The sequence below is a fragment of the Pocillopora damicornis genome, chromosome 3, assembly GCF_964200805.1.
Source record: "Pocillopora damicornis chromosome 3, jaPocDami1.2, whole genome shotgun sequence".
NCBI classification, from domain to species: domain Eukaryota; kingdom Metazoa; phylum Cnidaria; class Anthozoa; order Scleractinia; family Pocilloporidae; genus Pocillopora; species Pocillopora damicornis.
The window spans coordinates 2500304-2527500 of NC_142672.1; the positions used below are offsets into that span (position 1 = coordinate 2500304).

Below are 27197 nucleotides of genomic sequence, written 5' to 3' on the forward strand. Positions count from 1 at the left end.
TTGTGGTATCTGAGACACAACGGAAATGAACAGGACGCCGGGTTATGATATCATTGACGTCACAAGTGTTTTGATTATTTTTGCAAGCCCCTTACAATTGCCTGCAGAAAAACTAATTGGCTAGCGTAATGATTTGACCTCAATTCGTGACAGTTAAGCCCCGGCGATACAACGTATCGGCTCAAGTTACAGTTGTGTTATCATTCACATTTGCGCATTGTGGGAGAAGCTGTTGTTATCGACAATGGACAAATCTGATGGGCAAATCACGTGTTTGAACGTGATAATAGCGTTTTCACGCGAAAGAAATCGCTGTTAGTCAGTGTGGATTATGTATATACCCGCCGAAACCACAACATGGGGGATTTCAAGTATAATTCTCGCCCTCTCCCAAATCGTCGAAATTTATGGTCACGTGACAAGACTCCCCCGCAACGAGCTCGGGATGAAAGAGAGTTACCTAGTGCGCATGCGTCCAATAACTCCACAGAATCTTCCGTCAAAATGGCGTTAACTTGTAAAGTTCAGTATTTAGATGACACCGATCCTTTCGCCAGCACAAATTTTCCTGAACCCACAAGGCCTCCTACATACACATTCCATCTGAATATACCACTTTTTCAGCAAATCGGCGGACTCCATCGGCTGTTGTCTGCTCCGCATAGCGTACGCTAAAAGTTGTTTATATCTCTGTCCACTTTTCATCTGAATTTTTGTTTTGTTGTAACCGGTGGCTGTGTACCTTTGTTTTAATTGACTGTGATGATTTGTTGCCATAGATCGACGATGTGGCGCTGCAGCTGTCGCACAATGGATGTTATTTGGATTTGGAAAGCTCCCTGGAAGAGCAAGCCGATTTATTGGAAGGATTTTTAGACAGGTATGAGATGATTGTCACCTTCAATGTTTACGAAGCCGTAATTACAACTTAACTCTTTTTTTTATTTGTACCAATGAAGGTTCCCTTTTTTTGTTATCCTCTAAGTAAAATGGGGCTTTTTATCTCTCGTAGCCGTAAAAACACAATTATTCTACGGACGGCTCTGTCGGTTCGAGTGCACAACTGTATAGGTGAGTGAAACTTCAACTCTAACATCTTAAGCCATCTACCATTTCACAGTTTGAGCTGTAGGAGCCCATGCTTGAGTGAAAATAGTGATTTATCAGGCACTCATGACCAAAGGGAAGGTGAAAGAGTAATTTATAATTTGAACAGCGTTCAGCTTAAAGCTGTCTGATCCGCACGGATTTTTCTCGCACACAGACAAATACCTTGCCAACTGTTCTGAAAGCCAGATATTTGTTGTGTGTTAAGCCATGTTTGGCTTATATGGGACACTTTGGCTGAGCATTTCGAGTGGGTTGTTTTGGCTTAAATACGATAACAATACACTTGCTCTACAAGACGTAATGTTACTAAAGGTTGCCTGCTTGCCGTTTGTATAACATGCTGGCATCTCAAGTAGTCAGGTTATGTTACTATTTGCCAGCTCATTTGGGTCAATAAGTCAACAGTCGAGTAGCTAAAATTTTGTGATTTCCGTTGTTTTCTCTTAGGTTTGAAATCAAACAAAGAAAGAAACCCAAAAATTATATCTCTGCTTGTCGAACAACACTCCTCGATCGTGCACGAATCAATTTTCGCTAAGCGCGTTACTGTTTTGTTGAACAATTTGCATAAAAATAGGTTTGTAATCTTGGTTTGGTTGAACGATCAGTTTACTCGCGGGCTATTTACTTTTCACAGTTTGTATTACTCTGTGCGTGAGATTTGACTGTTCGTGACTTCAGACCTGCCCTAATAAGCTTTAGTGGAACACTTAATCATTTCAAAATGAAACAGCAGCCAAAACTGTTCGATGTGCAACGCACATTTCGTACTGTTCATTTTAGGTTCCTGCTGATTTCCGTCAGTAATAGCTCTGGATTAATTTCATTTTAACAAGTTAAGTTCTTGGAAAATCATTGAAAGTTTTACTCAGCGCTAATTTTTTTTTGAAGTGCTTCAATTTTCCTTTTTCGTTTTGCTTCCTTTTCTGGTAATCATGGTAATCGAGCCATTTTAGGGCTTTAGTTCAAACTTCCTTTGATGGTTAGTCACCCGAAACAAGGCTGATCATAAATAACTTCGCTTCTTGTTGTTTTGAAGAAGACCATGTGCTTGTTTATCATTTGTGAGTGTGTAAAATTGACTGATTTTCGTGTGTCGCTAATTTTTTTTTAAATTCAATGAATAACCATGAGGGAACTTTCAACAGGCAGGAAACGTTTTATTTTCAAATCCTGTTACATACTTAGTATTTATTCCTTAATTTGCAATCTTCTTCGCTATTCACAACTAGTAGGTGATTTTCCATCGTCTGTTGTTGATAGTACTCTTCCCAAAAATGGGCTATTTATCTCGCTGACAAGACATTGTAGATTGACTTTTTTGTGTCAGTCAACTCCCCAATGTGGTATAGTTGGTTTGTTTATCAAGGTGGTTATGAAACATTGACAACTTTAGGCATTTATTAGTTCAATAATTAATGTTGCATTTAATTGCAAATCTTCAAGACAGAGCATTTTCAGTTTCCAACAATAAGCTTTTTGATAAAAGTAGTTCACTCAAACCCTTGCTCTCCTGGTTAACAGTTGAAAATAGCTGGTGGGCTTTATTGGCCAGATATTCCCCTGATTGTTGTTGAAAATTTGAGTTTGATGAGAATAGATATTTTGTAGTTTATTTTCTTTAGGGAAAATAAAAACAAAACTTGCTGTTTTGCAAACCAAGACAATTATTTTATTCCTCCTCTATTTTCTTTGCCTTATTATTGAAGAATTGAATTTCATCAAGGCTGTCCAAGATAGAGGATTCTGGTATTTCAAAAACACACTCCTTGAGGATTATATTCTCAAAGTCACTAATAATATATTCATTTCCCAGCATTGAAAATTTTTGCAATGGTCATTCTCTTGCCTTACTCTCTTAGGGACTAGTTGTCCAAATTCCATTTGTCACTAACTCTTTGGGCTTATTTTTTGCTTGTGGTCTAACCCAAACCACAGTTTTAAGCTTTTAAGGGTTTTATACTAGGCCTCAGACTTTCTCTATAAGAGAGTTGATTTGATTGAAATAAATGCCCTTCCACTATTAGCTTTCAGCCTTCTAGACACTCTTCACAAAAAAGATGTTCAGATGAAAAGTTTGCCCAAATTGATTTGCTGTTTCTGTAAGACTTGCCTTTTTTTTTTTTTTTTTGGTTGTTAAAATATTTTTCCAGTTGAATTGATATGTTAAATTCAGCATTATTATGGTGAAAAGGCTTCTAAAGAACACTGTATGACAAAGAATTGCCAGCTGATCTTCAAATGGCTAATAACATTTTAACTGTCACAATCATGTCATGTCTAAATTCTACAAGATGTCACAGTTTTTTTGCTCTGTATTTTAGAGCTAATACAATTATTCCTGCTCTTCACATAGTCCAACCTACTATTTGCATAGAACTGGGGTTTCTTTGCATGAGGTCACTCTGGGATTTTAGCCTAGGATAACATGCTTTGCACAGTATGATGTAATGTACAAAAACACAGGGTGGTAGATCACTTTGAAAAGAATAATCCAATACCACAGAGTAATGCTTCTTAAGTCTTGATATATTCTTTTGAGAGCAATGCTTGCTGCCAGGTTAGTGTTTTATGGCTACTTGGTCATAAGTACATTGATTGTGGAGCAAAGGTTTACTACTTTTGGAATCAACCACAAGAATAGAAATTTAAAAGAGTTACAGCTTGACTTCCTTTAAGTTCAGCTAATATTGCAAATTTTGTTCCTTAACAAATTGTTTTTGCTAATTATAGATATTTTACTTTGATGAGTGTGAATTCTTCTGTTCAGGTTTGGTTTTAAATTATTGGTTTTCTTTGTTTACAGCTAAACTACTTGCTGCATCAGGAAGAGAGCTCAGGAGAGCTTTGTTTTCATTGAAGCAAATTTTTCAGGTAATAAGAGAGGTGGAACATTATAATAATTATCTTTTTTTTGTAATAGATAAATAACCTTTGCTTGGCCACAACTAGTGTTTTGAGCTCTATTTTTCTATAGCCAATCAACAGCATTAGAAATAAGTTATATTCAATGTTAAGTTCTATGAGTTGTACATTAACATTGTGTTTACTTGACAGGATGATAAGGATTTAGTGCATGAGTTTGTCAACTCTGATGGATTAAGTGCACTGATATCAGTTGGACAAGATGCTGATCAAAACTATCAGAACTACATCCTTAGAGGTTTGAACAATTTTTAAGAAAATCAATTAAAAATTTATCTTGTAGCAATCCTCTGAGAATGTGCTGATGAGACTATTACAACATGCAGACTAAAGAGAGCCTTCTTGAAAAATGCGCAATGATAACTGGCAATTTCAAATGTTGTCATTTAAATGCATACCTATTGGTCCTATTTAGTTTAGATTAGGGTTGTGTAGCACTTGTCAAACAATTCTTTTAAGGCTATAGGAGCTTAGAGATTTGAATACAGGGGATTGTCACACTGGTGTTGCGACTTAGCATAGTGCAGGAAGTGAAGTTCAGGAAAATATTAATTCCTTATCAGTTTATGGTATGATAATTTGTAATGCCATATACATGTAGTTGATTTTATAGTCTATAATTCACTTTTCAAAGTAATATCATGAAATATTGCACAAATTTTTAATGGTAATTTTATACTGGTTTTGAGTCAGCCATACAGATGAATGATTTTTAGCATGAGTGTATTACTCATAATAGTTGGTTTTAGTGATGCAGTGTGAGATATTGCTTTGTTTCCTCTATGTTGTAAGTCAATGTGTATTGTCTTCTGGAAGCAGCTCCCTGGTACCCTTGGGAGTTCAAGATGGTTTTAATTAGTATTAACTTTGATTACCTTTTTGTTGATAGCAATTGGTCAGATAATGTTGTATGTGGATGGAATGAATGGTGTTATTAATCACAGTGACACTATACAATGGCTTTACTCTCTCACTGCCTCTAGGGTAAGCTGTATTATTGGGTGTTATTAAGATATTCAGAAAAAGGTGGGCAATTATTGTGGTCTTGGTTAACAGAGGAAATAAGTAACACTGCAAGGGAGATTTGTTTTGCCATGGCAATGTTGAGGGTAACCCCACAAGGTGAAATGTATTAGTAGAACTTACTGTTGACTTTTGAAAAGTTTTCCATGATACATCTTTATTCAAAAGATTGAAATTGTATATTTAGCATAGCAATTTTGGTTTTATCAACTGAGTTGATATTGTAAATTGGCCACTTGAAAGAGTCTCTAAGCTATGACAATTAAGGGCTAATGCTCAAAACATCAGCTTTGAAAGTTTTTATGATGGCCAATTTACGTTATCAACTCAGATAATAAAACCAAAATTATCTCCTTATACCCATATATACCCACACAGATGTAGCACTGCAATTGCTTAATAAACTTACCCCCTTTACTCATTTGTATATTTAGCATACTTGTGTCTTTTTTGTTGTAGTTCCGTCTTGTGGGAAAAACTGCACTTAAACTTCTTCTTGTGTTTGTGGAGTATACAGAATCTAACTCAAGAGTATTGTATGAAGGGATCCAAGCTGTAGATAGCAATCAAGGTAAAGATTTTTGTAAACATTTAAAAGGTACTGGTATAATGGTGTTCTGGAAAAAAAGACCCCTACAGTTCCCAAAGGTTTTAAATTTGTCAGGATTGTGGGTACAGAGTTCTTGCAAGCTATCAGACAAATTAAGGTACATGCATAAGTCTTCTGTAGACAAACTGTGGTCATGTAAGGGAGTAGGGGCTTTGTCAAAGCACAATGCTGCTTGCATGTTACTGTTCTGTGTGAACAATCTGTGAACTCCTGAAACTTTGTTTAGAAATGTACAGTGATTAATTTACAAGACTACTGACAGCTCTTTATAGGTTTACTTTAAATTTGAAGTGAAATGGTACCTTTAATTTTGGCTTTAAATTCACTCCCTGATCTCAATATCAATTTCTCCATCTGTATGCCATACATTTCTTGTATGTTTATCCTTGAAAATTTGGTGTTTTATTAGGTATAATTTTTTTTTTCATTTCATCACTTGTCAGCTTGAAAACTTCCTAGAAAGAGATTCTTATATTGTATATCAAACCATTATCCTGGAAGTGGATGGTTAATTCACTTGATTACAAGGTTTTTAATGGTAGCACAGGATGTGCAGTGCAATGCTGAGGAACCACCTCAAACAAGTTTTGTTTCTGGTCAAATTGGCCCAGTTGCTTTCCTTCCCAATGCATTACATGAAATACACTGAGCCTACTCCTGTTCAAGGGGAAATGGTAACATGATTTGGCACTGTGTTATTTGCAGTTACTGTTACCATTTTATCCAGTAATTTTCAAATTTGCTCTAGTGGCAAAATGTGGAATTTTGTATTCATTGTCAGGCATTTGAACTGCATGTTCCAGCAACTGATACACTGCAAAAGAAGTCATACCATTGTTAGTATTTTACATGATTATATTTTGCACTCTATGCAGTACCACCTATATGAAATTTGTCAGTCTCAACTCAAAACTCAATCCTTAACTGTCACAAGTTGCGAGAACTGAGGAGAGAATTTCAATTTTTGTTTTTTTTTTTTAAAGAATCAAGAATTAAGTTTTGAGGAATGCATTGGCACTCAAAGAATATTTGGAGGAAACAATTCAATCCTCTAAAAAAGAATGATCATACCAGTGAGAGTGTTTGACACATTACTTCTTTTATGTACATAAGCCACTCAAAATACAAATTACTGTTTTCAGTGATTCAACTTAAGCCAGATTTTCTTTACACAGCAATAATAATTTCCCAAAAGACCTCAAACATCTCAAGCCTCTATACTCAAATTTTTGAAGCATCAAGGATTTGGGATCAATTTGTTAGGGGGACAGTCATCTTAAATTCGAGTCATACTTTGTTAGCTCAACTAATGCTTCTGTAGATATGCTGTATTTATATTTAGTCCACTAATACATAGCTGCTGTGGAAACATTAAAGTTAAGTTTAAATCTGCGAACTATGTTTTGACTAAGTCACTTACCTTGACCCAGTTTCTTAGGGGTATTTTTCTGCATGTACCAACATCAACTGATGTTCCAGTCATCTTGCTTAATCACCCTAATGTCTATTAACCTAAGCAGCAGTTGATATCAGAGTGTTAACTCTATGTTTTTACTTTTCAAAGGTGTCAGAGAATGGGCTGAAATCCTAGGAATTATGACAGATAAAGAAACCCAAGGAGATGAAGAGGTTCTAATCTATGCCATGACACTTATTAATAAGGTATATATTTAATGTGTAGCTGTACTTTTAAGTAGCTTCTGTATTGTTCTTATTATGGACTGAAAATCCCAAAACAGTTCACCTTGTATGCTCCTGAAACTTCCAGCAGTCAGCTTCTTTTGCTATGAGTGAATGACTTGTGTTGAGGACATTGAAAGGAGATGCCCAGAGAAAAAAGACTTTGGGCTTTTTTCAAGGACTTGGGCAAGTTAAAGCCCTCTGGCTTTGTCTGTCCTTGCTCATTACATGGTAAAATCAAACCTCAAATTCAGAGGTTTTCATTTTTGTTAAAAATAATTTTTAAATCTTTCAGCAAGTTTTGATTGTATGTATGATATTTTTACCACAAAAATTTCAGAATATGCCTCATAGTTTTAGATCTCACAACTACCATACCCAGACAGTTTAGGGTTTTGGATTTCAGTCAATTTCCAGTTGTTAGTTATGTTGATATTACTGTAAATGATAAGCTGAAATATACAGCTATTTGATAAATAACATTTTGCTTCTTTAGTACAGAGATAGACTCCATGTGTTACTGCCATCTGTTCAATAATAGATCACAAAAGATTTTAAAAATCTAGTACGATCATCAGCGCCTTGTGTACCACTTTACTATTTTCACTACATTTTGACGTCATCTGTGATCTGTTATTGAACAAATGTAAGGTAACATGAAATCTGTTTGTTAAATACACTATACTGTAGATATTTCATAAGTTTTACTGAGTCTTATATGGAGATTTATCCAGTGAATGAACTACTTTGCAGCTCTTTCCTTCATTAGAATACTCTCCTGTTAGACTTAAATTGCCAAAAAGTATATGAGAAGCTGAATTATACATGCCTTTTGATTGGGTTTTGTGATAATCCATTGGTGGACAGACACAGGGATGACATCACTATTAATAACATTTTGCTCTTTTATTATATAAAACGAATACCTAGTGCACCACTTTTTTGTTCTAACCACATTTTGACATCCTCTGTGATCTGTTGCTAACCTATGGCAACATGAAGTGAACATTATGCATGAACTGTAGGGTTGCAGCTGTCTTATGTTTTTTGATCTGGTGATGTTTTTCAAGGTTTTGTATGCAACACCAACTCAAGATGGGTTTTATGATATAACTGATGCACTAGAAGAACAAGGAATGGAACAGATAATAAAGGTAAAACCCATTCATATACAAATGTTTATTTCAACTTTAAGCATATAGGGGCTGCTTCTTGGAGCAGTGAGCAGGGGGGTGCATATTTTTTTCCAAATCATGACATCATGATGTTTTGGACCAAAGCATTTGATGTGTACATTAAAAATAAATTTAAAGATACTGATATGATCCCTAGATAGCGTAAAACTTTAAGCAAGAGAGTGGCAATTAGACAACAATTGTAAGAACAGATTTGACATGTGGAGAAACTATGAAAATACCCTAAACTGGAAACTATAAGGTGCAAGGTGGAAAAAAAGGCATTCCTTTCATTGTAATGTTGTATTATAAGCAAACACTGGTCTTTTGTTATCTCAGTACTTTTCCATAACCTCAGGGAAGGAGTGGGGCATTCCTATGGGGGGGGGGGGGGGAAGGTTGAATTTTTGGTATACATCTCTTACAGTGGTTACTGTCAAGCTAGTTTTAATTGTTCACTCCCAAATGCTAATTTTCTAAGGGCAGCTTTTCTCAGGGGTGTTTTATTCCCTCTTAATCTTTGAGCCCCTAAGAGTGCCCAGCATCTTATTTTCTCCTCACCATATCCCCCTTGAATCATTCATGAAGGTCGTGAGAATAGAGGAGATGATCACCTACCAAAGCAGCTCTTGATTGCTATACAAATTCTCCTTGTCAGCCTCTTTGGAAATGTATGGAGAACAGTATGGAGAATATGCATACTGATGTTAGGGTGTGAAGGGTGAACTCTCAGCTTTAAGGTTCTTGGAGTATTTGGCCATCAGGATTAAATTCAAGTTCCTATGATAATGTATGTAGCGGTTCTTTTACAAGAAAAGTACTTTCATGCTGATGTGAATTCCTGTGTACTATTTTCTGTTAGATACATCAAAAACGCAATGGAACAAATATTGACTTGATGGAACAGTTTAATATTTATGAGGTAAATAAGTTTCAATTGAGTTTACTCCAACAAAACATGTTTTTATCATTATTTCCTAACGTTTACCTACTAACAAGACACGCAATGTTTTTCTTGCTCTGTGGATATACACTGACTGCGATTTTTTCTGTTGCTGTAATTGGAAATTTTATTCTAGCTTAGCAGCCATGTGTCCTGTGTAAGTAAAGCGATCTCAGAATCTTTTCCAATCAATTTTAGACGGCACTTAGAATTGAGGATGGTGATGAAGAATTCCCAGCGTTTGGAACTTCTCCATCAATAAGGTAGGGCAGGTGTTTTAATCTTACTAAGTTTTCTTGGTTTGTAAAAGTTATTCTAAACTGAGTCGCTGATGCAGTTGAACTGTGTAATTTAGTATTATCAACTTAGTTGATAACGTAAATTGGCCACCGTGAAGAGTATCAAAGCTGACGTTTGAGCGTTTGCCCTTCGTCAAAATGCTGTAATGGGAAGCCCCTTCGCTGCGACGAAGGGCTAACGCTCGAAAAGTCAGCTTAGATACTCTTTACGGTGGCCAATTTACGTTATCAACTCAGTTGATAATACTAAATTACCCTGTCATACTCTCCCACCGACGCAGTACCACAGTTTCTTTAGAATCTTACCTTCTGAACTATGTAACTCTCTGCTTCATTGCATGACGCGAGGGTTTTTTTGTATTCGTCCGTTTCATGCATGGAAATTTTCTCTCTGTAGACAAAGAAAAAGGACGACATCGTATGCTACAGGTATGGCGTAATATCGTCCATGTTTTAAGTGGAGCAAATTGTTCTTGTGATATTCATTTTGATCAATGAGGGTTGAATGTACCAGTGAGTGTTGATTAAGTCGATGTTTTAAACTTTTTAGGTGACAGAAGACGGAGTCGACGACATAATTCAGTCAGCCAAATTGACGTATCATCCATCACAAAGGACAACCTCCTTGTCCCTCCAAGAGCCAAAATCAGGGAGGGCTCAATGCATAAGGTGGCCAGTGCTCCTAATGTGGGTACCGCTGTGAAAGTGGAGCCCCCTACTTTGCCTGTCAAGACTTCAGCAAGCACAACACCATCATCGTCAACAGAGTCAGAATTGGACGAGAAAACTAAAAATCGTTTAGAAAGAAAGTACGTTAAACACAAATCGTCGGCAATCAGCCTAAGAAATATAGGTTGTTCTTAATGCGACTAGCACCAGACTTTCAAAATTTCAGAATTCCAAAAATGCATCCCGTACTAAGTGAGAGTCGGTGATGGAGATGATGGAAAGAAATTTTGAAAGTAAAGATCCTTGTACCAGAATCAAATTAATGTGGGTATAGTTTAGAACTAGTTTTTACTCCTTTTCCTGTACTTCTGGTGGAGTAATATTGCTATGTTTTCCAGCAAGAAAGAAAAATTTATGGCAAGCGCTCCATGCTGAATATCTGCGTGGCACAGATTAATTGTAACTCCCACTGAGGTTGCAATCAACCCGTTATTATGGTGTGATATTACCCCTGACCCTCTATACAAAGGGTGAAATAAGAACTGAAGAAAAATTGAGTAATGGTCGTGGAATATACGTTCATAAACCGTTAAGATGATTTCTACAAAACTAGTTTTAACTCAAAGAAAATTATTTGTCCAAACGGACCTGTTAAGCGGCATTACTCTAGTATGCCATCCAATAATGGATTTTGTTGAACAAAGCAGAATGTGGGGAATGGAACTGCCCGTTATTCTTTTTTTTCTTTATTTTGTTGGAAAAGACTTTGTTAATCTATTTAGAGTTTGCTTTACTTGATTGGTGTTGTCTTGTAGGCAGCGCCGCGCCGCTAGACGGGCTGCCTTGGGGATAGCTGAACCAGAACCAGAGACGTCCATATCTAGTAGGAATGACAGAGGCAGACAGCGATCTGACAGCAAGAACAGCGCAAATGACAGGAACCATTTGGAGGTGTCTTCACCACCTAGCGACAGACCACGGTCGCCTCGTTCATCTCCTCGATCATCACCACGCCCTTCCCCCAGAAACTCACCAACGCTTAGCCGGAGAAGATTCAAGTTTGAGGAGCCACAAATAGAAGGTAAATGTGTGTTTAATGGAGATCGTTGAATTTTTAAAGTGTAAAGCACGAAAAAGTCACCTGTAGTTAACCTGTTGCAATTATGGTTGTTCTAAACGACTGTGAATATACGAAAGTCATATATTTGAACTGCGGATAAAGACGTGAATATGAAAGCGATCTTCGCAGTAATGAACACTACTTGAGCAGCAATGAAAATAAGGCCTAAAAAAAAATTCAGGGCTGTACGGGATTGGACCCCTTAACCTTTGCGATACCGGTGCAGTGCTCTACCAACTCTAGCAATTGCACCATCTCTATCCACGACTTTTTGTTGCAAAGAAAAAGAAGTAAGTGAAAGTGAAATGTGATCATCGCAGTAAATTTTCCAATTTAAGCAATTGGAAAGAAGAAGCCTGAAAAAAAAAAATCAGGGCTTCAACGGGATTCGAACCCGTGACCTCCGCGATACCGGTGCGATGCTCTACCAACTGAGCTATGAAGCCACACATTGGGAGCGAGGTCAATTTATTGAGTTCATATCTTCCCGTGCAGTGAAATGATGTGAAGTTTTATATGAAATAATTCATATTTCAAATAATTCATATTTGTATTTGTAAAGAAGTAAGGAGAGCGAGAATTTTATTTTGAACAGTGTTGATATGGTAAGCTGATCTGTAAATAGTCAAGTGACTGTTATCACTTGAAATACTATCGGTGTTTTCATTCAAATCACATCGCATGTACTATTTTTACTTTTTTTAATTGCCGTCGCAGTTGCCAGCGTTGCTTTAGGTTGAGCACGAAAGATTCCCCTCTTAAAAAATTAATCAAAATTTTGTGCGATCATTAGGGAAGAAAAATTTAAATCTTAAGGCTACTTTAACGATTTTTTTAATTTTATTCGTTTATTTTTGCTTCTTAGAGAAACCAAGTTATAAATCAATGGGGCATCGAGAAGAAACTCTGCGGGCGCATGAAGATCTCGGGAGGCAACCAAAGGCTGAGGCGTCAAGTCACAGGAAAGATTTCTCGGAACACAAAGAGGAAAAATCTCCGTATAGAAAGGACTTAAACGTTTCGGTAGTGAGTAAGAAAAAGACTCCTGATGTAAAGAGAGACAGCAGTAGGGAATCTTTGACGAACAACTTAGATAATAATGGATCTTCGGATCAAAGAACTAGTGATGAAAGTGAGGACACTGACGATAAACTTGGTTCTAGTACGGACGATTTGCTTAACAATAATGAACATACAGAAACTGTAACGTCTTCGGAAGATCATATCAACAGACGAACTAGCACAAGTAGTTCTACAAATGATGGTAGGCGGCCCAGTGTTGTAGATCCGGAGAAGCGATCGAGTGTTTGTGAAGGATTTCCAGGATTCCCCAACAAGAAGATGATGCTATCAATGTTATACGGACAAAAGTCCCTTGATGATGCCGATAGGAAAAGCATGGATGGTACTTTATCTCCAGGAGGGGATTCAGTTCAGGAAAGGAAACAGCAGCTGATGTCGTCCGGAGGCAACGATGAAGCCGGGCAGAGGCCAACAGAGTTACTTGCAGTTGATAATTTAGTAAATGAGGCTGTGAAGAGATTGAGTGGTTGTATTGAGGTTGACGAGGAAAATGAGACACCCTCTAGTCCTCCGGAGGGCAACTTTGAAGGACTCGTGGAGAAAGCAAAGTCTGGGCTTACAAAACAGCCAACTGTTGACAAACCTGATCCGGCTGCGGAGGAAGAGGCTAGAAAACAGGAAGAACTACGGAAGAAACAAGAGGAAGAGCGAAAAAGACAGGAGGAAGAAGCTGCAAGGAAAGCCGCTGAAGAAGCCGCTATACAAAAGGAACTGGAATGGGAGAAAATGATCATACTAAAAAGGAAACTCATTGTAAACGAATTCAACTTCACTGAATTAGAGAATGATGAAGATGAACTTCTGGACAGTACGTCTTCCCAAGCAGATGAAACAGATGCCCATCCTCATCGAGGAGTTCCCATGTTTGGGATTCCTGTTCCCCCACCCCCTTTCCCTGGTGGCCCCCCGCCCCCTCCACCACCTCCCGGTGGTGCCGCTCCCCCTCCCCCTCCCCCGGGACTACCCAAGGCACCCGTTGTGAATGATGCTAATCCGAAGAAAAAATTGGTGCGTTTATTTTGGCAAGAGGTTAAGAATTCACCCCTTATAAACGGTGTAAACAAGACAATTTGGGGAAGTATTGATTCTGTGGATGTTGATACCAAAAAACTGGAACACTTGTTTGAGAACAAAACGACTGCTAAAGTAAAGGTGAGGAACTGTCATAACTATTACAATCTTCGAAAGTAAGTTTTGTTTACTTCGTTCTCCCACTAGCGTAGATTTCCTCTTAATAAATAATTACCCGCAAAAAAAAAGTATGGTAGGACCCCTTTTCTTTGACCACTAATTGGCCTGGAAAATTGGGTGGTTATTAAGGGTGGTCAAATAAACGAGCGTGTGAAACAAAGAGGTGATCGTATTTACAAATGGTAGGACGAAAAGGTCAGGGGTACAGAGCCTTCCTTTTTAAAAACGCTGTGTATGTTGCTGTCGTGTTGCGTAAAATTCAGCTTCAGAATTTAAATACTGTGATAGCTTTTCCTTTCATTTAGAGTTGAAGGGAGTTCTAGATCGGAAATGTGCTAAACCCCAAATATATCTGCCTTTTATCGAGGTTTCTTTTTTTCCTTGTAGAAAGGCGAGGGTGAAGATAAAGACAAGAAGAAGGAAATAGTTGTTCTGGAAATGAAGCGATCTCAAGCGATTAACATTGGTTTGACCAAGTTACCACCCATCAGAGCTTTGAAGCAAGCTATTCTGGCGATGGACAGCGCCGTAATCGATAGGGAGGGGATTGATGTAAGTATTATTACGATCATGCAACGCTATCTGTTAATTTACCTTGCATGAGAAGCTATCGTGAAGTACACCATTTTGTTGTAGGTGAAGTACTATGTCTGTGAAATTTCAAATTTATTCCTAGGCTGAATACTTTTCTATTCGCAATGAAAACAAGACGACCGTTTCAATTTCAGAGCAGCTGTTAAGGTATCAAGCAGTTCTGTCAGTGTAACCGCAAATTTTCACACTACGCTTACTGGATGTAATTAAAGATGATAAAGGGGCTCTTTCAGACCCAGTCAATCGACCTGACAATGCTTGACAGATGCAAGAAAATTCGAATCGAACGAGCTTCTTCAAAATTACAGTTGAGTCTCTCTCTATGGACAGTTTCTTTGTTCTTTTCAAATTCTCCACTACGCATTTGTTTGAATAGGTAAGAACCCTCAAAACGATTAGTAAGTCGTTCTTATTTGTTTTTCTCAGTGTTTTATGATGTCCAAGGTCCAGTTGTATAACGGCCGGATAGAGCTATTCAACGGATAAATCGCTATCCCGCGGATAAGTGATAACAAAACGTATAGCGTTGTCCACCGCATGGAGATTAATCCTTTGGATAGCGTTATCTGACCTTCGAACAACCGAGGCTAGTTGGTTTCACTGATGAAGTGTTATTTTCTTTCTGTAGAAATTGCTCCAGTTACAACCAACGGCGGAAGAGAAAACCAAGATACAGGAGGCTCATATGTCAAACCCAGACGTGCCTTTGGGGACAGCTGAGCAGTTCCTGCTAACAATGTCCTCCATTAACGAACTGGCGCCGCGTTTGCATCTGTGGGCCTTTAAACTTGACTATGATCAGCTAGAAAGGGTGAGAAATCTTTACGACCGAAACGAAGGAGATTTTTTTTCACCTCACTCAATGCTTGGTGATAATTCAAGTCAGACTGAAGTACGGTGTTTGATTGATTTTCAGGAGGTAGCGGAGCCTCTAATGGATTTAAAGGAGTCTGTACAAGAACTGCATAACAACGACACCTTCAAGCATATATTGGCCACTCTCCTTGCAATTGGAAACTTCTTGAATGGAAAAAAGGTACTGAACTTAAATTTTATGTGATCTTTAAAAAGAAAATTTAACAGAATTTAACCAAGAGTGAATTTGTCCTAAATTTTGTGCAACTTTAGTTTCGTTTGTCATTCAATTCTCAGTGCAATGTGATTCAGACTGTTGTTGATTTGATTACAGGTGAAGGGGTTCCAGTTGGACTATCTGGCAAAAGTACCAGAAGTAAAAGACACAGTGCACAAGCAGTCGTTGTTATATCACTTGTGCTGTATGGTGATGGACAAATTTCCAAACTCCACTGATTTTTATAGTGACTTAGGAGCCTTACATCGCAGCTCTAGGGTACGTGATCTGATATAGCTTTTTGTTTGAGTGACTGTCAGTCCGGTGGTTGATTGATCATCGAAGTTCGTACTGATTGAGCTAACGAGCGAGTGGTACTTTTGCAACTGAGTGCCTGACAAGACTGCTCGTCATTTCTGACTGAATGACAGACAGACAGACAGACAGACAGACAGACAGACAGACAGACAGACAGACTGACAAATCAATAAAGAGGGCAAGTTTATAAAGAAATTGTGGAGCTGCTTCAGTAGGGAAGTGTAACATGATAATTCAGTTTTATCGTCTGAGTCGGTAATGTGAGTTGGCAACCCTAAAGAGTTGCTAAGCTAACGTTTCGAGCGTTAGCCCTTCGTTAGAGCGAAAGACCTCCCGTTTTACTAAGCTTCTATGTGTAGGTGTGTTCTGTGAGTTACCTTATCTTATCATCGACGTTTCAATAATTGCTCGTATTGTTTTTGCGTTAAGGTGGACTTTGATGTGGTGATGGATAACTTAAAGAAACTGCGTGAAAACTGTAAAAAGTCTTGGGAATACTTGAGTATTGTTGCCAAACATGACAGCACCAAACAACTCAAAAGCAAGTAAGTCAAAGAGACCACGAGTTTAAAAAAAAAAACCTTCGAGCCAGTGTGATGTAATAGTAAGCTAATGAGATAGCCAGCTTTACATTTTTATTATCATTGCGCATCTTTTAAGAAAATAATAGAGCTGTTAAGTGTTGGTAACGCACTACCAATATTCACTTTAAATAGACACATCGACAGGTAATACAGGCGCGAAATACAGAGTTAAGTACGCATGCCGCGGCTTTCTTTCATTATGTTTTGCTTCTATTCAATGTTTTCTTTTTTCTCGTTACTGCGTTAGTAGTTTTCACACCAAATGTCGCACGACTTTAGTCAAAAATGTCAAATTTTGACTTAAGTTAGTTGTAAAAATAGGAAGAAAGTTTTTTGTATTGGCTATGACTTTTTAATTTATGGAAGAGAAAGTTTAGCCTGACTGGTTAAACTGCCGCTCTTTTTCTAGAATGAGTGAATTTTTAGCAGACGCTCAGGAGCGGAGCACAATCCTCAAAGTTGTCCACAGACGGGTCATCAACAGGTAAGACACATCTCTGATCATGTGCTCTCTAATTTTCACAAAAATTAAAAAAATCGATCAGAAAAATCGTGCAAAGCACTCGGAGGAAATAATCGACACAATTCTTCACGGCTGAAGATGAAAAGCTACGACTTTAAACCAGAATTACACACAGAAATACATATTTTGAAGGTGTGCAGGTAACGCACATATTTATTTCAATTCATACTTTGCCTGAGGGGATACTTCGAAACCAGTACAGTAATTCTCTTGGCATAAACTTGGGAGCCCGTTTATCAATTATTATTTTCATGATTGTTTTTTAAAGATTTCACAAGATGTTGTTGTACCTGGGACTACAGTCAAGCGTAGCGAACAAGACCAAGGTAACATGGCATGGGGAGTGTGTGTTAGTTTGTTGAGCGTTATTTGAAGTCACACAGCTCGGAATTTAACTGCTAACGTTGATTTGGTTATGCTGGCAAATGAAGAGTTTACTTTAATTGTCAACGTCATTCTGTTTTATCAGGTGAACGAGTTTTGCAAGATTATCAGTGAGTTTTCTTTGGAATACCGAACCACCAGGGAACGCGTGATTCAGATGAAGAAGAAGAAAGAGAACATGAGGGAACGTAGCAAGACGAGAGGAAAGCTTATAACAGAAACAGAGGTAACGACTTACATTTGGACCTAATACTTTAAGAACTACCATTACTGTAAGGGAAGATAACTGTATTTTAGTAGAAATATTTCTTGATTGTATTGTTATAAATTCCCCGTTCGTTTTCGTTGTTCCCAGTCTTACTCAGTTGCCGCCAAGGTATCCGCTGAGGAAAACATCGAAGCGTTTCGTAAAGCTCTCATATCTAATGGCGATGAAACGGATAACGCAAGAGAGAAGTTGAAAAGCGCCACACTGCCGGGAACACGGAACAGGATCAAGAGCGCTGGTCCCTCTCGCACTAATTCTGGCATACAAACACTAGATGAATTTCAAGACGACACTACTGATGAAGTGATCAACACGCTGGCTAAGTCGGCGACAGTTCCGGATTCAAGAACAAGACAAGGAAGAAAGCGACCCAGGGCTTCCAATAGAAAATCAGGTCAGTAAGTTAGCAGATTAGGAGGGCAATAGAGGGAAAGCAGATAGTTTTGGAGCCGAATGTTCCCGCCACGATTTAGTGTGTACGTAGAGTTATTTGGCCATAGGGCAGTAAAAAAATGCAGTGCAGTGCGTTTGAAGGGAAGAAGTAGCTCGGCTTATCTTCTCGTACAATAATCGAACGTGGCTTGAAGATTATCTGGCCGCGTCGCGAATCATTGTGACGTGTTTTTATACAGTGCCTCTCTTTTTCAGTGAGAGAAAATGCATGGGGACTTATTAGCTACGAGCATTCCATTCTGAAAGAGTAGTAAAGCTCTATCGAAAACCAGGATTAATCTTTTCTCACATTTAACTGTTTTTTTTTCACAGCTCGAAGGACACTTAAGAGTGGTATTAGTCCTGAAGATATTGAAAAGCTAACTAAACAGTATATGAATAATATGGAAACCAAATGACCCTTGTTAACTTAATTTAAACAGAATTTATCAGTAATTATATTTTTTACAAAGAAATAGTCTTATTGGATACTTCGATGCAAGGCAGGCTGTTCAACACGTGGATTCATGAAGGGTTGTTTTGTAGCGACGGTGAACGAGTAGTGAAATCTGGATATTTGTATATAAAAATTGTGAGTTTTAGGGCATTGTAAAGTTTATTTCTCTTCCCATGTTGATATCAACAACGAATTGTAGATTTTGACCAACTAACGGTGGTGTAGTTGATCTGTTTTCACTGATACTACTGGTACATTCCTCTTGTAATATATTTCCATCAACTAAAACTTCCAGCAGAATAGTTTGAGCTACCACGGATTTCCTTTTCTCTCTAAAAGTAAACAAGCAATATTTCGATGTCAGTTTTTACTACTTTTATTCTCTTACAAAGTATATTTTAACAAATTTGTAATTATAAACAGTCCTAAGATTTTTTCTAAATAATGACTAATACGTTTCATTGTGGTTTGTGAATTCCGCGTAATTTCATGACTTGCACTGAACTTGAATTGCACATAAACTAACTGATCACTCAAACATTGTTTTGATCTTTTTCTCTCCTGATTTCCACGAATGATCAGTAGTAGATTCTCCTCACAAATATTGCTACGAGCTCTAAAGTATACCAAATAATCAGTGATTGTAGGGGCCGTATAGCTGAGTATCATCTGAGCTTCTAAGTTGACAATTAGGCAGCCGTCCTCTATGAGAAAGCATCACCTTCTGTCGCTGACGATTTATCGGAGATTGTTTGTGCTTTGTGATTCGTTTCCTTGGCGGTAATTTTGTATATTTTTTAGGGAATAATTTGTCCTTGTTAATAATGAACTATGTTAAATGTGCAGTATTTCCTTTCCGGTTACAAGCAGGTCTTGTTGTCCTGACTTCAAATGGATTCTATGATAATACTGCCACATAACATGAAAATTCTACAATTGTTGCTTCTTGTTTGAAGAATATTAATTACTTTGGTAGTAAAGAAACCAAGGAGTTAAAAGATACGGGGTACACCTATTTAGAACTGGGTTGTTTTGTAATGATACGTATGCTGTAGAGTTTTATCTTTGTTCTATAGATGGCAATGTCAGTTATCACCATAATACAGCCAGTTGATTGGCTGAGTAAACAATCCGGTCTATTTTGAATCTCTGTGAGTTCTTTAATTAAAAAATCCAATGTTTGAACTAGTGGATGGGTGCTTTTCTTTGCCTACCCGCTAAAATATACCCTTAAATGTTTACATTCTCATTAACTTCTCTTTTTCTGCCACTCTTGAACGTTTTTGAAATTATATCTTCAAGTTCAATCAACGTACACCGAGTCTTTGAGATTCAGGCCGTAAGCGGATCGACCCAGCTTTTAGAACTCATTTTCACCCGCAATTAGTTCTGTAAGTAACAACACGTGAGACTCACGGATGAAAAATGTAACAAGAGCACGTACGCCTCTTATTGATACACGTTTGTTGAAAATGTAGACCTCTCCGCCTGAATCTTTTCGCCTGAGTTTTAATGGCTGATGGGTGAAAGTATTTAAGTCCAATAAAAAATGTTTGTAATCGAACAGTTTGGACATGAACAACCATTTAAGAATTTTTTTATTGACGCATTTAATTTACATTTAATTCCTGGGCTGTACGATGAACGCGATTTAAAAATCTCTCTAGTTCAATCATTCTTTACACCGATCACGATGGGATGACGCTATATTGTGGGTTTGCCTTTGGGGTTAAGAAGCCACAGTTACTCCAAAGGTCTGTGAGAAAGAAAAAAGTCTCTCTTAATCCTCTCGAGTAGTCGTTTATACAGGTTAAGGCAACCCATCTCCCCTCACAATGACTAAACTTAGCTCTGTTATATTACGAAACAAAAAGTTTAGGGATCAATATCAGTATCTGGGTAACTGCCCACCTACCTCTCCCCTAACCCAACATTAACCTTAAGTTGTTGTCAATTGACTGTTGTTGAGTTAGGGGAGGGGTAGGTGGGCAGTTGTATTGTGATATTGATCCAAGTTAAGCACACAAGACTGAACTAGTACAGCAACTCGAAAACTATGAGGTGCTTATTTAAGGCCAAAAGTCATTTTAATGACAGCTATCAACAGTAATCGTAAAAAATGCTGGAGTTTGCTGTTGTGGTGGTTAAGGTCTAATGTAAAATGTGCGTTGAAAATATCAGAGTTCACGACGGAGTCCGTAAGTATCACACACAGTCACCTCTCAGCGAGGGGGCTGAAATCGAAGCGAGGTTTTCACATGGAAAATAAACCGATCGTATTATCAGTAATGTGTATGCCAGATCAACATTACCACGCAAAGTAATTTTACTTTTCTGGTTTGTAATTGGTCTTCTCGATTAATCCAAGGAGTAATGGACATGGAACTTTGTTCGGTTGGAGGCAGGAAACGTTGCGTGATAACCCACGGAACAACTGTGAAAAAAGGTATGACCTGCATGAAACTCAGTCCTTCAGACCATCAGTCTCGCCTGAATACAGTCTGCACATTCTTCATCGCACTCCTTCATAGCATGAAACTAGTTCAAACCCTCTACTAAAGATAATTAAAATATCCTGTACTTAAAGTACTTTTGGCGTCGAACGACTCAGTTGCGGAAGTTGACCATATACTGTAATCGCTGTCATCCTTCGCTCAATAGAAAGCATTAGTTTACTTATTTACCCCTTTAACCCTAAGAGTGACTAACATCTAATTTCTCCTTACAAAATCACCCCTGAATAAAGCATTCAGGTCATGAGAATAAGGGAAACAACTAAACTAAAGAAACTCTTGATTGTTAGACAAATTCTCCTTGTTAGCACCTCAGAAAACGTATAGAAAACAGTACGGAGAATATGCATACTGATGTTAGGATGTAAAGGGTTCAAGCCAAGAGTACAAGAACCGTTCCTTTTCTCATTAACAATGTAGTAACTTAGGCAAACTCATCACCAAATAGGAGCCTCATATTTTCGTCTCAAAAAAATTCAAGGCTACGAAAACAAGCGGAACAAATCTTAGCGTTCTCTTTGTTGTGGAATGTACACGAACTACAAACTCTGCTGCCCGGCTTTGACAGCTCCACAGCACTAAGTCCACGTGTCGTGGAACATATGGCACAGATTTTGTTCTCAACAGGATTTACGTACGTGCAACGAAGACAGGACCATTCTCCTCCACTAATTCCGATGCCTTGTTCACTCTTTCCTTCAGAGGCCTCGAGGTTCACAAATTCCTGCTCTCCTTTAGTAACCGCGCAAATATCCACAGCAGAGATTGCCTTGCACTTTTCACGTGTCGTGGAACACATGGCACAGATTTTGTTCTCTGCAGGATTTACGTACGTGCAACGAAGACAGGACCATTTTTCTCCACTAATTCCATTGCCTTGTTCACCCTTTCCTTCAGAGGCCTTGAGGTTCGCAAATTCATGCTCTCCTTTAGTAACTGCGCAAATATCCACAGAATAGACTTTCTTACACTTTCCACAGGCTAACTGATGACAAGAACGGCAAATGCATGACGCGGGTAGCAAGCAATGTTCACATAAGCCGTTTTCAACTTTTTTGGCTTGCTCAACTGCACGTGCCTCATGAGACAATGTTGTTTGAGCGACTGATACAGCTCCAGTTTGAGGACCTTTCACTGAATCTTGAGTAGGATTTTGAACCTGGAAAGGAGAGGAATGACAAGCTGAACCATCCACTTTTCGAGTCGAATCCCCGTTCGTTCTGTTCTGTACGGTTGCACTAGAACTGACATTGAAGACACCTGTAGGCGCAACAGGACTTTCAATATTAACTTGCGATCTGTGTGCTTGTCGTGATTTGGTGGTTTCCTCCGCACTTGGAATATGCTCCTGCCTCCTGTGTCCACTGGACATGTTTTTCTGCTGCTGAGGAGCTTTTGCAGCTTTACTAACGTTAGATGGCTCGTCGTTACTTGACAAATGATTCGAAGATCTCACATGCGTCTCACCCTCCAATCCAATCAAGCCCTTTGAGGAGCGAGAGATGTAAGCTTCCTGAATTATCGGTAATCTGTCTTCAAAGCGTCTCTCACCCTCTTTCGTAGACAAAGATTTATATGATCCACTGCATCCAATGTTTTGGCTGTCAGAACCGATGTTACATCCGAAGTTTGCATACCTGGTGTTTATGCCATGAACACTCGCGCCAGCTCTGGCTGAACTATTGAACGAATGGCCATTATTGAGTAAAGCCGGTTGCACTTCAGGATCTTTAACTTCTACGTTAGTGAGACGAGCACAGTGTACATGTGGTACACCAAGCTGATGGAAAGTGCAGTAACTTGAATCAGCGTCATGCTGCTGGCCTCCTTTTGTGTTAACAGAGTACTGAGGGCGACCTATTGGAGGTGTTGTAACATGTTGGCTATTACCAGTCACTTCAGGATCTTTAACTCCTACGTTAATGGGACAAGGACAGTGTGGTACACCAAGCTGATGGAAAATGTAGTAATTTGAATCAACGTCATGCTGCTGGCCTCCTTTTGTGTTTGCAAAGTTCTGAGGGCGATCTGTTGGAGGCGTCGTAACATGTTGGCTATTACCAGTCACTTCAGGATCTTTAACTCCTACGTTAATGGGACAAGGACAGTGTGGTACACCAAGCTGATGGAAAATGTAGTAATTTGAATCAGCGTCATGCTGCTGGCCTCCTTTTGTGTTAGCAGAGTACTGTGGGAGACCTGTCAGAGGCGTTGTAACATGTTGGCTATTACCAGTCACTTCAGGATCTTTAACCCCTACGTTTGTGAGACGAGGACAGTGTGGTACACCAAGCTGATGGAAAGTGTAGTAACTTGAATCAGCGTAATGCTGCTGGCCTCCTTTTGTGTTAGTAGAGTACTGAGGGCGACCTATTGGAGGCGTTGTAACATGTTGGCTACTACCAGTCTTTTCTCTTGTCGTGGCACTCCTTCTAAAATCATCACATCTGCAAGGATAGCGAGAACTAAGTGATGTCTGGTCGTGCACCTGCCATTTGTATGCACTAGCGCGCTCAGGTTGGCTTTCTTCAGGATTTACACCGTACAAAACGTTGTCTGTAATCCGTTCCCAGTCAAAACCGCCTAGTGGTTTGTGATATGGTAGTTGAGCAGTGGGAACGTATCCGTTACGGGCTGTATGCTCATCTGAACGATTACTAGCATCTACAGCACCACTGTCTGATACTTTTAACGGAACAGAGAGACTGGCTGAAGATCCGCTATAGCTGCTGGTGGTGGTTTGGTCCCCTGACGATAATTCACCTGGAGGTCTGGCTCTGGCTTTGATGTCATCACTGGACGTCCCCCTGGTGAGCCCGTAAGATGATGCATCATCTCCCTGTCGTTTGTCAAGTTCTGGCTGATTACTGGAAAATGTTAGGTCTAGATAACGAATAGCTTCCTCCACGGTACGCCTTTTTGATCTTGCTCTAACAATTTCCTTCAATGGAATATTTCTGCTCGAGTTTTGACTTTGAATTTCCTCCATTATTTGCAACTCCACTTGAAGTAAAAAGAGGTTGAAGGACGCCCATATGGGATTTCTTCTTCCAGAATCTTTTATATACACTTTGTGTTCATCTCTTTCTGTGTAGCCGAGAAACTTCAACACAGAAAAAATGAATTCCTTGTCTTTCAGTTGTTTTTCAATATTCTTTAAAAATTCTGTGCAAAGCTGTTGAAAAGAAATGAAAAATTTGTAAAGCTCACCGAAAAACCTCAACGCACAGAGGCCGAGAGTGGCCATTGGGAGTTAACTCCGAAAGTGAAAGGTTAGTCAGGACATCAGCATAACTAGTAAACATAACACAGCCCGTTGACTCATTACCAACTGAACAAAATTGACCAATCACAACTGACTTAATTACTGGGTGAATCTGCAAAGTGAGATGTCAGATAACGAAAATTTTGTATAATGATTTCTGAATCTGACTTTTCACCTATGATATTCATAAATGAACTTTATAATTTGCCTTTTGATCCGATATTTCTGTTTCAACCTCTGTGAGCCGCCTGAAATACACATCTCAAAAGGCAAACTCATGTTACTGAAATGGTACTTTATCAATGGGAAACAAAACAGACTTACACAAATCTTCTGTTGTCTCTAACCCATTTACTATCATGAGAGACTATTCAATCACAGATTAAACTCTAGAAGTGATACATTATTTTTAAAGAAAAAAGTTAACATTCATCATCACTGCCAAAGAGAAAAAAACATGGAAAATCATCTATTTCCATACAAGGTACCTTAACAGTGTGGTACTCTTTACACCAGGGGAACCTCCACAAGTTCACTCCACATTTCTCAAGGCTGTTAATTCCAGCCTTCATCATTTTAAAGAAGTCTTCATCACTTTCAAATTTCTGAGCAATTCTTTCTACATCATCATAAAATTTCACTTCCAGTGCAAATCTGTCGCCAGGTTCAGAAGTGCTCAAGAATTCTTTAGAATTCCTCACAAGCACCTTCTCCCTAGTTTCATTAGCATCATTTGAGTGATATTCTATGTACTGATTTGGCAAAGATTTCCAATCCATTCTTTTTTACTTCACACCACTTTTGAGCCTGCAAAGAAAATCAAATCTCATCTTTAAAAAAAAAAATTAAAAGCATTAAAAACCCAAAATAAACTGATTTACATTTCAGCTTTTCAGATATTTTCTACAAAAATTTAACACAGACATCAACAGAATTTGATTTCAGGTAAAAAAAAAAGAGAGAAAAAAAACCCTGTCAAAGTAAAAGGGAACAGCAGATCTGAGTGAATGAGTGAACAAGTAACACTGTATCTACAGTAAGATACTTAAATCAACAAGCTCAAATGATAGCTGGCATGTTTAACCACTTTTTTGGGGATCGATGATACCAATTTTTCCTTCCAAAATTCTCATGACCTTGCCAACTCTAGAGGAAAAAAAATAATTTTTTTCCCTCTAGAGTTGTATTGAATCATCATGACTACAAAAATATATTCTTTCTCAGAAATGATACATATGTTCTCAGAATATTACTACAACAAATTTATGGTAAAAATTCAGCATTCAAAAGGTGCATGAGAGGATTTAATCTCAAATATGCTAGGTTCCTGAGACTCTTTATGTAAGAGATCTTCATAGGAAAAAGTACTAAGTGTCACATAAACAGTTTTAAATGAAGCATTAACAAGAAAGACTACACAGTTTTGAAAATTGCAACATATGTTCTTAAATCACCCATACAGCATTTATCTATTGTTAGTACACGTTTTTGTTTTTGTAGGAAAATTAGGTAACACATATTAGTCACCCTTCCTGCAATATATTTTTTTAATTTTCATACTTTATCATTGTCCACAATTATTTTGTCAATAGCTAAATACCCTGGCTCTTACATTAAGTCTACCAACCTTCCTACTTGTTAAATGAATTGACACGATATGAAGAATTAGACCATTCTGATATAAAGTTTCCAGAAAATTCTGTACATATTAACTTGTAAAATGATGTCAAGGACTTTTTCGTGTTTTGTTTTCTACATTTCATCTTGCAAAGGACAGTTTGGTTAATTTTATCCGGTGGACTATTAACAAAAGATTAACTCTCCTTGATAGAGGAAATATTCCACTGTTCAAGTCTGTTCACCATTTCTTCCAGATGTATCATTCACGGGAAGGGAGAAGATCAAAAGTTGTACTTTAATTTGCTAACGTGTTTTTAAACCCATTTTGACAACTACGACAAAGCAAGAGTCGAAAGTGAAACCGGAAATGTAACCGGAAATGTAGCGGTTGAACACCGCTTCGCAATATTTTTAGAACATTAAAATTGACTTCCTTACGAACCTTCATTGTGTCCTAGATAGAATAGTAAGTTAGATATCGCAGATATCGTAGATATCGCAAGAAAAATTCAGACTGTACCCACAATAGAAAAAGATATTCTTGACAAAAAAATCTTAACATTCAAAGAATATTAAATCGCGTGAAAAACGAGCTTCTAGGCCTATCATGTCAGCTTGCACAATCTCGATCACAAGTAGAAAATCGGTAACGAAACGAAATATTTCGCGCGTTTTCGCATGAAGTCCTACGGATTTAGATTTCTAAGTGATCACAACAACCTGTCGTAGAACATAACGAAGTGACCACAAAACATGAGCAGAAAAACATTTTCTTCGCTGATCACTGTGTACGACATAACAAACCCTAATGATCAACTACAATAAACACATACCGTAGTTCAATCAGTTGTCTTGAAATACCTTCAACAGACTGCTAAGATGTAAAGAATCGAAGTATCTCCAAATATCTAGTCATAAAAATATATTTCCTATTATGACTTCAACCATCTCGCCTTTTTGCCATAGGGAAGTTAGGAAAGTGGGATTGGTGGCCCAAATCTAGTGCACAGGCTTTCGTCAGTTGATCGGCCACTTCCAAAGGGTGTGGTGAGTATGTGCAAGTGAGCAAGATGGTGCTTAAAAAAATAAAAGCAAGAAAGTGAAAAAAAAGAAGTCGCGATCAACAGTAAGGCGTTTTTTACATCTATTTTGGTTTGTTTCAAACATGCGCCGATTTCAAGTCCGTTCGAATCTTTTTTTTTTTTTTTTACGCTTTAGATACGATAAACATATTTCCCTCAGCACACGTCCCTGGTCACCTGAAAGACGGTCAACCAACAAGTTACTACCAAACAGATTTTGAGATCGATTTGTGATACGATGATGATGATAATGAATA

At 38.2% G+C, this 27197-nt stretch overlaps 2 protein-coding genes across 2 annotated transcripts; one reads left to right on the forward strand and one right to left on the reverse strand.

The window, feature by feature from the left end:
• The first annotated feature begins 141 nt into the window (after positions 1-141).
• Positions 142-19648, forward strand: LOC113675221 (FH1/FH2 domain-containing protein 3). The gene is made up of 25 exons (XM_089200056.1): positions 142-666; positions 780-880; positions 1013-1071; positions 3917-3984; positions 4168-4273; positions 4925-5019; positions 5518-5629; positions 7233-7330; positions 8419-8502; positions 9386-9445; positions 9665-9729; positions 10163-10194; positions 10316-10574; positions 11250-11515; positions 12420-13789; positions 14216-14380; positions 15051-15233; positions 15339-15458; positions 15612-15773; positions 16242-16357; positions 16806-16880; positions 17188-17245; positions 17389-17529; positions 17659-17965; positions 18337-19648. The coding sequence occupies exons 1-25, from the start codon at positions 358-360 to the stop codon at positions 18420-18422; spliced, it is 4497 nt and encodes a 1498-aa protein (XP_089056182.1). The 5' UTR covers positions 142-357; the 3' UTR covers positions 18423-19648.
• A 1642-nt stretch (positions 19649-21290) lies between these two features.
• Positions 21291-26829, reverse strand: LOC149047815 (uncharacterized). Its single transcript, XM_089200057.1, has 3 exons — positions 26692-26829; positions 24727-25045; positions 21291-24148 (listed from the first exon to the last, which is right to left on the reverse strand). The coding sequence occupies exons 2-3, from the start codon at positions 25015-25017 to the stop codon at positions 21440-21442; spliced, it is 3000 nt and encodes a 999-aa protein (XP_089056183.1). The 5' UTR covers positions 25018-25045; positions 26692-26829; the 3' UTR covers positions 21291-21439.
• Positions 26830-27197: the final 368 nt, after the last annotated feature.

What these genes read in the sequence shown, in the direction of transcription:
- LOC113675221 (XM_089200056.1), top strand. Translation starts at nt 358, where the DNA reads ATGGGGGATTTCAAGTATAATTCTCGCCCTCTCCCAAATCGTCGAAAT. An exon ending in TGTTGTCTGCTCCGCATAGC is followed by an intron (nt 667 to 779) that starts GTACGCTAAAAG and finishes TTGTTGCCATAG; the next exon opens with ATCGACGATGTGGCGCTGCA. An exon ending in CATTGAAGCAAATTTTTCAG is followed by an intron (nt 3,985 to 4,167) that starts GTAATAAGAGAG and finishes TTTACTTGACAG; the next exon opens with GATGATAAGGATTTAGTGCA.
- LOC149047815 (XM_089200057.1), bottom strand. Translation starts at nt 25,017, where the DNA reads ATGGATTGGAAATCTTTGCCAAATCAGTACATAGAATATCACTCAAAT. An exon ending in AAGAGTACCACACTGTTAAG is followed by an intron (nt 24,149 to 24,726) that starts GTACCTTGTATG and finishes TCTTTTCAACAG; the next exon opens with CTTTGCACAGAATTTTTAAA.